Below are 18410 nucleotides of genomic sequence, written 5' to 3' on the forward strand. Positions count from 1 at the left end.
TGTCTGAAAGATGTTAACATGCCAAGAGGACCTGGGTATGTCCAAACACTGTTATACCTCCACCTCCCACCTATAGTTAAAACCAATGTGTATGTGTAAAAATGTCTCACCATGTGGTAGTTGACAATCTCCTGGAGGCTTTCTCCACACTTTTCAAGGCATTCCTGCAGAGTTGAACACATATGTACATGCTTAGCTTTAAATACACTATATGGACAAAAGTTTTGGGATACATTAAATGTAGGTATTTCATTGCTAACAAGGGCTTGGGCTACAAAATGATGATATGAATGTCATAATATAATCTTATTTTGCAATAAATATGCATTTTTATTTAATCTTTATGGTTAATTTTGTATACACTGACAAAATACTTCAGTTCATTTTTACCATTTTTACTCAACATTGGATTTTTACCCTGCCCCCGACAGGGGAGGCAAGGGGTATTGTTTCTGGTTCGGTTTGTTTCTTTGTTAACACTCTACCAGCAAAATTATTGGTTGAAGTCATACCAAATTGGGTTATAGATTACCAGTGACCCAGAACAGATCTCATTACATTTTGGAAACAGTAGGTCAAAATTCAAATTTCTTATGAATTTTAAAAATCTTTTTTTTTCCCCATTTACTTATAATAGGCAAAATTTCAAATGTTTGTAGTAGCAAAACTACTGGTTGAATTCATACCAAATTGGGTTTATAGATTGCCAGTGACCTAGAATAGATGTGATTAAATTTTGGGAAAAGTAGGCCAAAGTAAATTTTTTTATGAATTTTAAAAATTATTTTTCTTCTCCCATTTACATACATTTTGTTTCAATTACTTGAGACTTGGCATATATATAGGGGCAATTGATATGCTGACATCAGCACACACATGGACATGATGACATCAACTGGATTGATGCCAAAATAAGCTACAATACGTGGGATGGGTGGGGTTTGTTGTGCCTAGCACCACTTGTTATCATTATAAATGTTTCTACCTCTAGACATTTGTCATATTCTTTCGATAAATAATCACTTAAAACCACAAAAAAACATTACCCCATGAAGAAAAATCAGCCTTTAAACATAAGAAATATTGATTTGACATTTACTGTGATAATTATTAACTGACATGAGCATTCTTAATCACAACATTCCAAATTAACAGGAATGGGAAGTCCACACGCTGTAGGTGTGATGAGACTCAAATTTTTGTCCATATATCAGCAAAATAGTGCAGAATCTCTGGTTAAGAATAATTACGGTGTGTGTTTTTGTTGTTTTTTTTTGCACACCATGTCTATACAGGACAGTTCATTTGGTATAAAATAAGCTCAGACTGAGTAGTTATTGACCATAAAATAATTAGATCTCTGGTGTTTCACCTTAATGTTACCACGACAACACCCATATCGACAGGAAATGGAGTCCAAATGTTTTCCTGACAGAAAAAAACATGACGCAGGTTTCAGATCTCTCTGCTTCCAGCCATGTAAACTATCAGTGTAAACAGTTCTTGTCTGCATGTTGTCACGTGTCTCATGATTACAACAGCTGGACAACATGGTGTTTGGACGAAACTGTTTATACTGTGCTACTATTAGTGTTATTATTCATGTGTGGAATCACTGGAATGTCCTTGCTGAGGGTTGAGATAGATGAGCAGTCGTCTGCCGAGGAGCTGAACCCCAGTCTGCATGTTTCTGTCTCCAATACTTAGAGCCAGTGCTACTTGTACTCACTGATATCATCTCCTCCTTCTTGCACTGCTGGGACAGGTCCTTGATGCCGTTTACAAAAAGCTTGTTGGCGCTGACATAGGCCCTGCCGGCCTCGATCATCCCACTGCACAGCTTCACCAACTAGCAACAGAAACAGAAAAATTATCACTTTAAATACCCAACAGGAACACTGTCTATTTAAAGAGTCACATGTTTTAGACAATGCAGAGATATTAATAGTCAAAATGATTACGTAAATCAAACAGCTTAAGTGAATCTAAGACACTCAAATTTAGAATAATCCTTGTTTCTGTATCGAGGCCACTGCAGGCAGCACTGAAGGTACTGTGTCTGGTATGCAAATGAGAAGTATTTGCAACTGCAGGCATTAGTATATTTCTTCAAATTAAAAAAAAAACAAAACATTTATTTGATGATCACAGGCAGTACACAATATGGAGTATTTCTTTCATTATTCCATCAAAAACTCTAAAGTTTTCTCTGTGGGGTGATTTACAAAATGGACGGTTCCTATATTCAGAGGTGAGGTCAAATACTATAAATTCACATGTGTGACTGGAATACATCAGTATTACTGCACTGTTCATGACTGTTGTGAGGAAAGGGATCCTGTAAAAGATCATATGCTGCAACTGGGTATAAATGTCAATATCCCTGCAATGTTACTGGTCCCTAAACTGAAATGAGAGCCAATTCTGGATACAGTATGTAATTAAAACACACCTATACAGAGCTCAAACACTCAAATACTAGCAAAAACAAGGCTACTACCATGTCTGCGATTTACACGATTAAAATTGCAATATTTCATGTTAATAGGCTAGTAAGTCCAATCTTTAAGAATGCTTTGCACACATAAGATAACATAAAATGAAACTTTATTGACCCCACAATGGGGAAATTCACTGGTTAAGGCAGCAACAGGATAAAGTACAAGTAACTGTGCATGCATAAAGATATAGTAAAGATAATAACAACAATAAAACTCTATAGACAATAGCAAAATTGTAGATTTGTGTTTATTTTGTGAAACCACGTCTAGTAGAAACTGTTGGGGCTTATTGCTTTATTCAAATACCAGTGATGACTCATTAAAAGCATTATAGTGTTTGACGAAGTGACTGCAATGACTGTGCTAATGTTAATGAAGAGATACTATACATACAGTAGGTTTAAAATACTGCTCTAAACATTTCCTAATCCATGAATTACTGAAACAAACAACAGCAACATATAGAAGATAACTGTGAAGATATGGTACAGCTTAAAAATGATCTGAAACCATCAATTTAACCCATAAAGACCCAAACACCCACCATCGACCAAAAGCATCTACTGATCTAAAATGTTTAATACTTGTTGATCCATTAATCCAATTAATGCATGTAAATAATTGGTGTAAAAAGCAGTTAATTATCTTTTCATGGTCATCAGAAATGACCCATTTGGACGTTCAGAGGCTCCATAGTTAGCATGGAAACACCGTCATCTTCTACAACATTAATTCACCAGTAAAACATGTGGAGTTTGATAAATGACAGTGGATGGATGGTTTTTATGTTTAGTTAAAGATATCTTGGCTGAAAAGGTCAATTTTTCCCTTTTTTTTCTCATTTGTTCTAATAACCTTTGAATTTACTCTGAGCTTCAATGAATATCTACATGATCGGTGAATTAAATATATGAAAATACATGATTTGCACTGAAAAAAAACTTAAAATAAAGAAGATCATATTCCAATAAATGGTGATAAATAGCTTAAAAAAGGTTAAACACAGAGGAAAAATTCATTTGAGAACTACCACAGAAGTAGCACTGGGTCTTTATGGGTTAAACTGAGAATTAAAGCAGAAAAAAAAACAGCAGAACATATGTGCAAAAACTGATAATTTGAGGCACAGTGTATCAAGGCAAAAACCTGACTGCAAACATGTACATTACCAGGTGCAGACAGTTCACAGTGCAAGTACAGGCTCCATTAAACACCATAAGAACTGGCAGCTACTAAACTTTCCCACTTTTCGGGTAATATGATGAGCAGTGGTACACTGGTACACTGTCATTACCACTGGACTGATGCAGCTGTGTGCACTACTACAGGCTGCAGAGGAGAGAGTGCAGTAAACCTTTAATTATCGCATTTGGCGCAGTAGTTCCCAAGGCTGTTACTGTGTGACTGTGGTTTACTGGGAGGCTCAAAGTAAGACCCTTACACTGCACAGGGAACACATTAGAAACTACAGTCATGGAAAAAATTATTAGACCACCCTTTTTTTCTTCAATTTTTTGTTCATTTTAATGCCTGGTACAAATAAAGGTACATTTATTTGGATAAATATAATGATAACAACCAAAATAGCTCATAAGACTTTATATTAAGAGGTGATATCTATCCATTTTCCATGTTTTCTTGATAATAACCAAAATCACTTCAGTTCTTACATTAATATCTATGTCACTGTACTGCCAAAAACAGTGCTTTTAGACATTCCATGTTTTCTTTTCTGTCTGTTTTAGTCACATGATACACACAGGAGTTAGTACTTGATTGCATAACCATTATTTTTGATGACTTTTCACTGCAAAAATCAAAATCTTACCCAGTGTATTTTTCTCATTTCTGGTCAAAATATCTCATCACACTTAAAATAAGACATAATCATCTAAAGAGTAACTTGTAGGTGAGATATAAGAGCTTATTTTTAGACAATAGCTCTCAAAAACCTAATTTCAAGAAATCTTACCAAGATAATTTTCACCTGTTCCATTGGCAGATTTTTTTTGCTTAATTCAAGATTTTTTTTTTTTGCGCTTAATTCAAGATTTTTTTTTTTTTTTTTTTTTTTTGCTTAATTCAAGATTTTTTTTTTTTGCTTAATTCAAGATTTTTTTTTTTTGCTTAATTCAAGCAAAAAAAATCTGCCAATGGAACAGGTGAAAATTATCTTGGTAAGATTTCTTTAAATGAGGTTTTCGAGATCTATTGTCGAAAAATAAGCTCTTATATCTCAGTTACAAGTTACTCTTTAGGTTATTATGTCTTATTTTAAGTGTGATGAGATATTTTGACCAGAAATGAGAAAAATACACTTGGTAAGATTTTGATTTTTGCAGTGTTGATGGTCTAATAATTTTTTCCGCAACTGTATATGGAGTGAGGACGGCGTGACAAAAACATGGCAGATGTAACATTGATGTAATGAGTCTCATATTCATACTGTGTGATCTGTATAAAAGCAAAGAGTGTCAGAATAGATGTAGTAACCTGCATCATACAGTTACAGTATTTACTGAGAGTGTTTCAGAGAAGCAGCTGTGGACTCGCCCTGCTGCTATTACCAGAATGGACTGACATATCTGTCAACGGTGTGGTTGATATGAGGAATCTGATCTCATCATGTGCTGCACTGAGCCCCTGGGGTCCGAGCATGACTGTTACAGGCGAAGTGTATGTGTCAGTATGTGGTGATAAATGGACTGGAAGAGTCCACTTGTAGTCAAAATGTGACATCTGGTGTGACATGACAAATCCCACTGTGTTAATTGACTGAAACAATTACAGTGGACTTCACAGTGGACAGGAAGGAGAGTGTGTGTGTGTGTGTGTGTGTGTGTGTGTGTGTGTGGGGGGGGGGGGGGGGGGGGGTATGTAAAAGGTCAGCCACAGTAGAATTAAACCAGAAGACTGTGGTTAGTGTGGACTGCCTAGAAGAGCAAAACGACTACTGTAAAATCATGCTGTTAATAAAAAAATAAGAAAGAAAGACACTTTTATAGGTTATTTTTGTCTGTTGTTTGTGTTTAGTACTTTGTTTGCCTAAAAGAGGAAACTGCATAAGTTTCTTAACCAACAAGGATGATAAAAAAGCGAGAATGTACTTGAATGTACTAAAATTTTCAGCATTGATAAGGTTGGACTGTTACTGGAATGTGTGAGTATGTGTGTTTATATTGTATTAAGTAGATGGACACTGGGTTTTTATATTGTTATTATTGTTTATACTGTTTTAATATTATTGTTGTGTATATATTGTGCATGTATTCGTTTCTGCAAAAGCCCTACCTACCCACCTACCTACATACCTACATACATACATACATATATACATACATACATACATACATACATATATACACAAGTACATAAATAAGGTTCCTGAGCCTGGGCATTTTTATATTTTGGCAAATTATGATGCAAACATATAATAGCTTTGCATTTTATTTTGTTTTCACTCTTCATTTAATTTAATTTAATTTAATTTCATTTCATTTATTTGTTCTGAGCAGAAGAAAAAACAAAACTTTCGTGTGTACAAGGACCTAATAGCAGAGCAAATAAATTAATAAACAGTGTTCAAAACAAAATAGCAATTGCCATGCACACTTGTAATAACAAAATAAATTCAGCATGTATTGCTCGAAAAGGAGTGGGAAGAAGAAAACATATTCAGTTCCACCCCCACCTCTCATTTACACAACATAACACATTACTTTTCCTTCCTTATAAGATTACATCGGTTTAGAGTCTTAATAATGTAAATAACAGATAGTAAACAGATTAGAAAAAAAATGATGTACATTACACACAGAAACTATCTAATTGATCGTCTACATAAGTTATAACAATCTATTTCAACAAAAATTACATACCAACATGGTAAACAATGACATGCACATACCAACAAAGGTAAGAAAGAACCAAGGATATAATGGCCCAGCAACTCTTTGTTTCAACTTCAGTTTAACTTTAATTTGTTTTTAAGATGATTCTCTCACTATATATTGCTGTATTATTAATTGTTGTTTTGTTCATTTTTTTCATTTTTTAACATTAATTTTTTTTTTTCTATTACAGATAGCCCTAACTACACACAGCAAAAGACAATATAAAACTACAAATACACTACTATAACTTACACAATACACACATTACAAGAAATTGGGGGTTACAATTTGATATTTTTATGCATGCCTTTTAATTCATCACAATTGTGTGTTCTTGTTTTTGTTTAGTTTTTATTCTTTTCAGTATTTGTTTTCGTATTTTTCATTTGTGCATATAGATGGTGTGTACATGATTTGTGTTCAGCATTGTTGGAAAAACTCTTGGACTGTACAAATAGGAAAGAGTGAAATTATTTAGACGATAAACTACCATCTGTGAAACAAGACAACTAGACAATATATCAGTGTTTTAGTGAATAATGAGGTATAAACAGACTGACAAAGGTGAAAACTACTGATACTTTCCCCATAGATGTTACGGTTAGTGTTTTATTTATAATATAGTGTTTGTTTTATAATGACTGGTTTTTTCCACACTGAATTTTCATTATTTTGTTCATTTTTGTTAATGATAACCTTACAAAGAAAAAAGCATTAAAAAATTTGCTTGTAGATTTGGCTGCAGGTAAATTAAGAAATCATCCAGGACTCTACTCAAGTACATCAGTAGTAGCAGTCGTAACGGCATCGGCCTGTGGAAGCTTTTACACTCGACAGCGTTCAGTGTTTTCACACCGTTCAAAACTGTCACTGTAGCTGCAAGGTTCAACTGTCATTTAATCTGATGAAGAGCTGATTCTAACTCTAACATCTAAACAGGAAATCACAAAGGCCCAAATGGAAACCCACCACCCACATCTGGTTGTTTTACAATGACACTCAAACAAAGCTCTTCAGTTCTGTTGAGGGTCCTCCACTGTGGGGAGTCCAAATAATTTGTTGTTTCTATGCTTTTGTAACATCCTGGCTCACTCTTTTAACAATGAGAAGACCTACATGGATCTGTTAATGACCTTAAAGGGGTCATATTTTGCTAAACACACTTTTATTAGTCTTTGGTATATTTATTTGTGTATTTGGGGACCCTAATAGTTCCAAAAGTTTGAATTTGAATCCTCCAGGTCCTGCAAAGCTATCTTTATATTCATTTTGGCAAAAATCAAGTGGATTTCTACAACCTGTTTAAATTCCTGCTTAATTTGTTATATCACGACATTTGCACATATAAGGTCAAGACTTCCGACGAACATTTCTCTGAGTATGGAGAAACGGGACAGAGCAGCACAATCAACAATCTGGAGGGGGTGGGGTGTGAAGTGGCTCATTTGTATTTAAAGGGCCAATGCTCAAAACGACCTTTCTGGTGTCATTACTCAGAAATAGGATTGAAGATGGACCTGTGGAGTTGAATTAATGAAGAATTCAGACCCAAGTGTAGCATTTGCAGTTTATGTAGACTACAGGGAAATATTTTAAAAGGTATAATTCCATTTAAAAAAGCAAAATATAACCCCTTTAATAGAGACTAGATGCTTTAAAACAGCTTCTATATGACTTTCACAGACTGGTAAATTTGGCAAATTTGAGGATTTTTCTTGTTTGTTTTTTTTCCAAATGCATTAAGACACTGAATGAGAAGCCTTTAGACATCCATGTATAAAAGTTTTAGACAACAAGTTCAATGCAGAAGAGAGAATCACAGAGACATAGACAAATAAGGGTGAGGTCACTCCAGAACTACATTACCAGTATCTCAATCTCTAAATGCTGTCTGTCTTACAAGTCTATTAGTTTATCTGAAGAGCTTCTGACTCAGTACAGAGACTCCCTGGAGATGATTATCTACCCACTTCTCCTAGTCTTAAATATCTGGAGCCATCTTCAGGAGATACAATAATGAAATGATTAATTTTACTTGAAGCGTCCGATTTGGCTTTAACCACATAGTGCAATTTCACTAAGTAGTTTGCTTTTTTTTTTTTTTTAGAAAATTCATATACAACATTCATTTGATGACAATATAACAGGTTTATCATGTCTGGTACTTAAGGTATATGACATTTTCTCCTCTTAGGTATGAAACATAAAGATATCTCAAGCTCAGATAACAGAATACTGTTATGTGACACTTATGGCCTGCACAACAGAACAGAAAGCAGCTTCTGTAACATTAATCAGTGTTTAATCAGTGTGTTTACCACATCCAGACATGTATGTATGTGTTATCTAGCACTGTACTGTACAGACCTAGTAAATAGCATAAATTATGTCTGCAATGCTTTCCTGGTTTAAATGACCTTGACATTTAGATTATAGAGGGAAAAAGACAGACACATTAACAAAGGACAATAACAGAGGCACAAACAGGCCAGTGGTGATACAGAGAGGGCTTTAAGGGGCATCTTACAACTGGTGATGGTTTTAATACATACTTTGGTAATAATATGCAATATGCCTGCATGATATGAGGAAAATCTGTGGTCTACGTTAGCATTGTTCATTACTGTAAAGCTAATATGACATGCGATAAACTAACCCTGGAGTGAGAACAAAATCGATGCAAACTGACACTGATTTCATCTAAAATGATGTGAACACCTGCTTCATTTGTCCATCTGATACGTTAATGTTTCACTGTGTGACATTTAGTGACATCAAGCTGTGAAACTAGATTTCAACCAAGTGACTGATCTAATCTTTCTCTTATATTATACATAAAAATACTAAAGTTTCTCATCAGACACATTATTTGTTTTGTCTGTTTTCAGGTTTTTAGTTACAGGAGTGATATTTTGCTTTTTTAAATGGAATTATGCATTTTAAAACATTTCCTTGTAGTCTACATAAACTGTAAATGCTATACTTGGGTCTGAATTCTTCATTAATTAAACTCCACTGGTCCATCTTTAGCCCTATTTCTGAGTAATGACACCAGAAAGGTCGTTTTGAGTGCAAATGAGTCACTTCATGTCCCACCCCCTCCAGGTTGTTACCTGTGCTGCTCTGTCCTGTTCAGCCACTAGTGTTCGTTAATACAACCAACAACTGAACATTTTAGGTAATTGGCTTGAAGTTTGGACATATTTTCAGTTTTTACTATAACTGCTGCTGCTGACAAACAATTATGGCGTACTCGGAGAAATATTTGTCGGAAGTCTTGACCTTATATGTGCAAATATCATGACATAACTAGTTATAGACGCAACAAATTAAGCAGGAATTGAAATGGGTGGTAGAAATCCACTCGATTTTTGCCAAAATGAATATAAAGATAACTTTGGAGCACCTGGAGTGTTCAAATTCAAACTTTTTGAACTGTTAGCGTCCACAAATACACAAATAAATGTACCAAAGACTAATAAAAGTGGGTTTGGCAAAATATGACCCCTTTAAAGCTGTAGTGCTTGATAGTCTTTAGTGCCACTGGACAAAAATTCCATAATCCCGTTCCATCAGACTGTAATTCAAACAGTTTGAGAAGAAACTAGATTTCTGCATCGACTCTGTGTGTTTTCACACTGCAACAAATCTACTCTGTGATGCAGATATTGTCCATTTATACTTAGTCCCAGACAGGTAGAGAGGGTTAAATACATGACTGATAACTGTAATTATCATTAAGCAGCTTCATTCTTCCATGAAAGCATGAAATGATGTCAGGTCATCCATCTTTATATTTAGTCTTTTGATTTGGACCGAGAGGGTACTCTTGTTTACTCTAGAACATAGTATGTGATTCTATTGCACCATCATGCTGGATGTCACTTGTTATGAAATAGAAGAGGAAGTCCGTTCTGGGCTCTTGTAGAAACCTGCCCGTGCAAAGCAGCAATCCACACTGTCTCTACATATAAACAGATCATTCTAAGTTAAAAAAAACACATTCCTTATTTTTGTGTGATTACGCACTGACTGAAACGTAATGAATTACATTTCATTTTTACAATCACAGCCTCTTATATATGTCTAATTCTTGCACATGGAACCTCTCTTAACCAGTCTTTTAATGTATTTATTGCACATGTTCATATTACAGTTGAAAATATGATTCAACAGTCATCACTTGTGTATAACATAATGTCTCTAAACTATATATGTCTGTAGGCAATTTTTACTACACATATAATGGAAACCAGGACTTCTGAAATGCAACAAATACTTATTACAAGACCAGAATTCTGCTAAAAAAAAATGAAATTTTAACGAGAAGCAGGGTCCACACAAAGATTAAGTTCATACCTTGTCAAGCTTTGCCTCAATCTCCACCACGTCTGTCTCCACATCATCAATGCCAGCCCTGCAGGGAGAACACAAAGCCACACAGTTAATCAGATCTATGCTTCAGTAATGCCAGACTTTGCTAAAACCAGAACCACTGCCATTTCTCAGAAGAAGAACCACACATTAGGCTGAACCCTTTTACAGCCACAGTTAGAGAAATGATTGAAGCTGTTGTCTGGGAGAGATTCTTGGATTAGTGGTGATCCACAATGCCACACTCAATAATAACAAATTGCCAGAAATCATATTATTTTTATTTTAATGAATGTCTGTGTCTAGTTAAAAAGCATTCAAATCATGAAAAAGGAAAAAAAGAGAAAGATCAGAAGACTCAAAGAAGACAGTAAAAGGACTGAACTGACAGCCATGGTGCACTATACAGTAATTCTGTGCATTGAAACAAACCTTGACATCTTTGCATTTTTTTAGTAGCCGTGCCGCAAATTAAGATGCAATCAGTCATCACACATCACAGTCTCACAGGCTTGAACATTAATCCTGATGACTGGATCGACAAAGGCATCACTCTAGAAGATTAGTAGCCAGAGCCGAGCTGCAAAATCAATGAATGACATCATGCAGAGATGTAGACCGTCACTTAAGCATCCATAAGGTGTGCTTTTAAAGGAGGCAGCAGCATCAAACACGGTTTCACAGCACAAATTAGCAAAGGAACACTGACAAAAACCACCACCTTCCCCTCAGTGGTTTCCTTCCATTAGTGCGGTCTCATACATGAACTCATATCATCTTAACATTTACAGTCAGTAGTCATGACAACTCTGTATTTGGGCCACAGAGGTAGTACTTGAGTGCTATTATGTCAACATGCATTTCTAATTCACTCACACACCCAAAAATAGTTAATAAAAGAGGTCCTTCAAAAGAAAAAGTAAATAAATAACACTAATAAATACATATGGTGAAAAAAGTTACCACTTGGATTTAACTAAGCAAATGCGTAAGACCTTCCATTGGATAATTATAAGTTCTTTAACCTTAACTGATGCAGTGAGTGGTGTCTCATGTATTAAACAACCCTCAGTTTGATAGAGAGCATAATGATTAGACTGTTTCAATGGAAAAAGGTAATGTGGTCTGATGAGGCCAGATTGACTCCGTTTCAGAGTGATGGACACCTCAGAATGAGAAGATAGGGGGATGAAGTGATTACCCATCATGCCTAGTGCCTACAGTACAACCCTGTGGGGGCAATGTTATGATCTGGGGTTGATTCAGTTAGATCTAGTCAGTCAGATCTAGGTTCAGCAATGTCATGTGTCCAAAAAAATGAGTTCAGCTGAATGACCGGGTTTTTCGTTGGTGGATTTTTTGTTTCTTGATGTCACAAACATACTCCAAGATGACAATGACAGGATTCATCAGGCTCAAACTGTGAGACAGTGGTTCAAGGAGCATGAAACATGACTTTCACACATAGATTGGTCACTATTGACTCAAAACCTGAACCCCACTGAGAATCTTTGGGATGTAATAGACAAGACTTTACGCAGTGGTCCGACTCTTCCATTCTCATTTTTTTTTATTTAACCTTTATTTAACCAGGAAAAAAAAGTCCCATTGAGATTAAGAACCTCGTTTTAAAGAGAGTCCTGGCCAAGAGGCAGCATGAAATACAACACACAGTTACAACATATAAAAATTTACAGGACAAGTCAAACTATGAAAAACAAGAGCAAGTTATTGAGTTAGTTTCTAGCACTTTGAGTTTGGATTTAAAAGCATTTGAGACCTTGGACAAAAATGAATTGAAGTAAATTACAAAACTCTGCGTGGCATACATGATGCCACAATTATTCAGTTTAGCCCATTATTTCCCACTGGTGGAACATTTTACAGACACTATTGGGATGCTTCTTAACTAGAATTACTGATTTGGAGGAAAAAATATCTGATAAATTTTTTTACAAATTAAGCTATTGCCCTGATTTTACAATTTTTTTAATGATCAGCTCTAGATTTGCTGATTGATTGATTAAATAATTTATATGCATTAACTACTTTGACTAAAATGTTCCGTTCAACATTCATCTGGTTTCTAATTAAAAAGGATCAATCCCCAAAAGTATTTTATTTGAATTCTAAGGCATCCTGATATTGACTGATTAATCTGCTTTTTCCTGTAAGAAACTATAGTTTGTTATATCATATCATATTATATCAGCCTTTAAGAATCTACCATAAGCTTACCTCTAATACATAGTGCATAATTTCTGCTGACAGGAGACTCGGAATCAAAACAATAATAAAAGACATCATAGTGATGATGTTGCAAAGTAATGTGAGATCAGCACAGTTGTTTTTTTTCCTGATCATTGCCCATGAAAATCTATCTGATGTGACTCATGCAGAGATTATTTGACCGTAATGTATTAAAGTTTTATTCACATTACACTTAATCACTCAATGTAGAGTCACATTAAATCATTTTATTCTACACCATGCATATGTAAGACCCACCCTCAACTTTTTCACAACTCAAAACCCGCTGATGGTGGATATTACACATATGTAGCAGGAGCGGAGATGCTGTGCAGAGCAGGAGGAGCCACAACGAGCATCTGACAGGACAAGGTAAACAATGGAGAAACAGCACCTGCTCAACTAGTTTAGTTTCCAAAGGTCATGACTTGTTGTGTTTCTGTTCTGGAAGGGAGGTACACAGCGACGGGGGCTGGGTGAAAAGCTGAGACGTCAATCAGTGGCTTTAGCACCTGCTCTGGAGAAAAACATTCCCAGAATTCCTTTCTGCTCCTGAGCTTTTTACAATGCATGAAGATGCTCGGCTAATATCCTGACTTCTTACTACTGTTTCTTCCTCTCACTGTGTTTGTACAGATTGTACTTTACTCAACCGCAACATGACACTCACGCAGCAAGAACCAGTGTGTGTGGTCTGTCGTCATCATCGATTTATAGAATTTCAAGGAGGGAATGGGAGCAAAAACATTTCATAAAGCCGTCTGTGTAATTCGTTGTACTACATTAGTTTGTGCTCTTTTGCTGTAAGTCAAGTTAACCCTTTATTGGGCAAGTGACTATTTTTGGTACTTTCCGCACACATTACAAGACACTAGTCACTTTTCCATTGACCTTCAAATTGAGCAAATATATCTTGCGCATAAAAATTTACCTAAAGGAAAAATGACAATTTTGCCAAAACTCCCGTTTTTTGCGCTGGCAAGAGGTGGTTTTTCGGATGCAGCACAAATGGTATATCATGCAAAACTGCAAAGGAAAGGCCTTTATCTGCAACTGGAGTCATGTGAACAAAAAAAAAAAATCGGATGATGACGGACATTACAACAAGCAAAGAAAAAAAGTTTTAAAAGAAACATGGCGCGGTATGTGTGGACACACCAGGAAGCTGAATCATTTTTTAATTTAGTACAAGTTAGAGGGATAATATATAATAATGAATATATCCGGAAATCAACATGATATTTATGTTTGTTGCCATGTTTATGGAATGACTTCTCATGCCATCTCGTGACAATAAATAAACAAATCATTGCATTTGTGATTTGATGGAAAAACAGACATTATGCACTTCTGTTTTTTCGACATTTAGTAAATATCAGTAAAGTTTTGCGCATATGTCCAATGGAAAAGCCACTAGTGACAGCAACAGTTACAGTGAGGACAGTGAGTCAACAATCTCAGGTCCAATGTGGTCTACAGGGTCTGTAAGGTCCACCTCTGCATGAACTGTGAGTGTACCTGCTTTGTTAGGTACCATGAAGTAATGGTACTAATCTAAGGAATGATACTCAAAGGGATAATGTGGATGTGGACAGGGGTCTGGATCAGCACTTAGGTTGTTCTAATGTTTTAAAAATGTTGGTCTCATGTTCTAAAATACATGTACCTTTCACCTTACATGTGTCTTTCTTATATTTTTTTTTTACATTTACTTCTTGTAATTTTTATTTTTTTGCCACTTACGAGTAAGTTACCAAATACGGCAATTCCACTAACCTTGATTTTCTACATAAAAATTTTTGAAATTTTCACAAAAGCAATAAAGTCTTGTTATGTCCTCAAATAACACACTAAGGTTGAGAGTATTTCAGAGTATTTCTATGAGTGCTCTATAAAGGGTGAAAATACTGCTCAAAGGCTCATCTCCTGAACAACGAGTCAGATCCAACAGTATCATGTTCTCCATTAAGTCATTCTCAACCAAACACATTCAATGTCAAACAGCTGTTCAATCTTGAGGATAAGCTCATTACAAGCGTGTCGTGTCTCGCGCAGCTCATACTGCCAATAAACACTGACTGACATGTAATGACAAGGATACACAACATCTGATACAGCTGATAAAGCATCAACCATCAAGGGTTTTCAGCCTGTGATGTCTGAGGTTCACACATACTATGAAGTTGGTAAAACATGGATGTAAAACTGCTCTAATGATGTGTTTTTACATTTTTGAACATGTTGCATCATGGCTGTTAGTTCAGTGCAAATAGTCAAAGTCATTCAAGTGAGAACAGAATAACAAGCGTTCAGTATCAGCGCTCTAGTGCGCCTGTCACTTCTGTCAAGGTTAAACACTAACAGACTCAAACTGCAGATATAAATGTGCGCATATGACAGTGTGTGATATTGTCAGTGAGTGTTTGTCCTCATTTTGCCTTCTTAATATCCACCACAGTGCACAATAGGGATGGGCATTTTAATTACTATTTGGAGCCATATAAACAAACCAGTTTTAGTCATGATGTCATTGTTCACATATTCCCTCCAACCAAACCAAAGTAATAGTAATAAAAAACAGATCAACCACGGAGTGGGTGAATCACAAGTACACTATTTAATTTCCACTTTATAACACTTTACTTAACATACGCAGCACTAAGGCAGAAATAGTGCCTGGAAAATGCCTACTTCTTACAATTTTTGATTAATTAACGAATTGATTACTGTTGCATATCCGTAGATACATTTTCTTTGTTATTAATGTGTCTCCACCACCTGAGTTAAATGCATCAAACAGAGTAGAATCAAATTTCAAGAAGGATTACAGGTAACATACAGGGTGCAGACAACCTTAATTTGTCACATTATTTGCATTTTCTTTGAAATCACACAGATCTCATGACGTAGTAAACACATATCAGTGGTGGCCAAACATCCTTACAACACTCCTGTTCATTTTAGATGGACCAAATGCCAGAGTGATTACCATATTGTGTGCTGAATAATGAAAAATAAAATACATAACAAAAACAAGTTAAAATTCAGATCCACCCATGGTGTAATATCACTTTTACGCAAAAGACAACATTAAATTTCTGATATTATTTGTTCACTATGAAACTATTGAAGGCTATACTGACACTTTTTTTTAAAAATCCAATTAAACCAGGCATTCATCACCATTTATTAAGATATCAAAATAATGATTGTAATGAAAATGGTAGTATCTTCAATGCAATTTTGCTTTATATCTACAAATAGAGAAATCCATGAGTTTACATCCATGAGTGAAAAGAAAAATGGTGGATTGTATCAAAAAAACAAATATTTTTGACAGATTCATCACACCTTGTTGCACCTCAAAACGCAATGACTGTTAAAGACAAGTAAAAGTGTATGATGAATGTTTTCTCAACATGTATGCACATGTGAGGAATACCCCAAAGCTGCTCTGATGATGATGATGATGATGATGAAGATGATGATACAGCGGCCGCCAGACCAGCTCAGTCAAGTGGGGGGATGGGCTCTTACATGCTGCCAGTGGCAACATACTGTGCAGGATCTGACATCACTAGTGATGGGGGAGGGGAAAATCACATGCACTAGCTCCACGTGCACTTCCATCAGCCCCTACAACCATCCACAGTGTCTATTCCTGTCCCCCACGCATTTGTGTACTCTAGCATGAAGCTTGCGTGGCTATCCTCTCGCATCTCTTCACACGAAACAAAAGTGCACCCCCCCACCCCCCACCCTTCCAGAAACCCACACACTCAAGCCCAAAGGCCCAAAGACATATCCAAAGCCCCCATGTCTTCCTGACTCAATGTATCCCATGGCATCACAACTACATCAGTGTCACTACAACAACCAGAGAGACAGTGACAGAGGGAACACATTCACTGAGACATTCACCGGATGTGACACGATATGCATCTGCAGCACATTTTGTACTTTGGGTAAATCCTTTCTACATGACTACAGGTACATAGATTACTATTCAAGACATTAACTGCAGTAGGGGTAGGCAATATAGTCACAATCTGTTGTAATGACATCATGGTAACAGTAAATTCAACTACGAAATGGTTTAAAATAACTAAACTTCATTAGGTTAGACTTTTTTCTTGATTTTGGAACTCCTGTATGCACAATTCCCTTTCAGCATCACAATTCCCTTTGCATCACGTTCACTTTACTTCATATTGCTTGAAAGGACTTCATGCAGGTTTCACAAAGTGTAAAAAACAGTGTGACTTGCAACATGATGTAAACAGAACAGAATATGAAACAATATATATTCTTCTATTGTCACACAACACATAACATCCTGTCACTGGAGCCATACAAAACAGTCAGACTGAGATTATTATGGACAGTGATGAAAAATAATCCAATAGTAAAGCAATCATACAACTTCACTACTCTACTTGCAGATAAAATAAAATGTATGACAGCTGGCAAAAAAACAAAACAAAACAAAAAAAAAAACAACCTGAATCAGTGTCAGTGTTTGGAGAGGAGCTGGACTCATTTGGGAGTTGCTCACTGAATAAGTTGAAGGACATCAAGAACAATCTGGATCAACTTTTTCACCACCTTCTAAACAACCTAAAAACAGCTGCAGTGGACGACTCACCTCACTAAGATGCACGACTGAAAATCCCTGATGTCATGCCATTACTCTCAAAACTAATACTTGTTTAATTTTATTTTCTTGAGCTGACAGAAATGCATTTCCCTCTGGTTATAAATAAAGCTGATCTGTATCTGTATCTGTATTTGTACTCAGTCTGGTTGTAGCCATGTGACCATAGACAGAGGCTGAGTGGTCGTCTCTTTATCATGGGTGTGGAGAATGTTGTGTGACCTGCAGAGCTCTCAAGTGTAACATTGAGTGATTTAATTAAATAACAGGCTTTTGTGGTTATATATCACTGCACAGGCTAATATTGCAATTAGGTTTTACCACTAAGTACTGCACAAATGTACACCTGATAATAGATGGGAATACAGCAGAGAACAGAGCTTTGACTGCAGAAGATGAAAATGGAACAGAAAAGTATTGTGTCGTCAAATTCATCTCATTTATCATTGTGCATTAAAATAGAAATGCAAATTATATGTCTTTTTTAAGAGAAAGTTAATATATTTTGCAGACTCGCTGATGAGTAGTGAATTTCCTACTCGTATCAGGTGAGAATGGAAAATAAATCTGCTGTTTGTAGTCTACACAGGGATACACACTTAATATAGCTCAAATGCATGACCTCACACACATACACACAATGACCCAGAAACCCACTACGCATACAATTTTATCATCACTCACAGCCAAACGCAGGTGTAAAACAGCCAAGGGTCACGCACCAGGTACCTGACATGG

At 35.9% G+C, this 18410-nt stretch overlaps 1 protein-coding gene across 6 annotated transcripts in view; it reads right to left on the reverse strand.

Annotated features, from left to right (window-relative positions):
* LOC115419645 (arf-GAP with coiled-coil, ANK repeat and PH domain-containing protein 3-like) overlaps positions 1-18410 on the reverse strand; it is a 77241-nt gene that overhangs the window by 30752 nt on the left and 28079 nt on the right. For all 6 annotated transcript variants that reach the window (XM_030134541.1, XM_030134542.1, XM_030134540.1 and 3 more), the window contains exons 2-4: positions 10754-10811; positions 1730-1849; positions 111-164 (exon numbers count right to left, since the gene is read on the reverse strand). In XM_030134541.1, coding sequence (XP_029990401.1) covers positions 111-164; positions 1730-1849; positions 10754-10811 — 232 coding nt within the window. The remainder of the gene's footprint in view (positions 1-110; positions 165-1729; positions 1850-10753; positions 10812-18410) is intronic.

Source organism: Sphaeramia orbicularis, chromosome 5 (genome assembly GCF_902148855.1).
Source record: "Sphaeramia orbicularis chromosome 5, fSphaOr1.1, whole genome shotgun sequence".
NCBI classification, from domain to species: Eukaryota; Metazoa; Chordata; class Actinopteri; order Kurtiformes; family Apogonidae; genus Sphaeramia; species Sphaeramia orbicularis.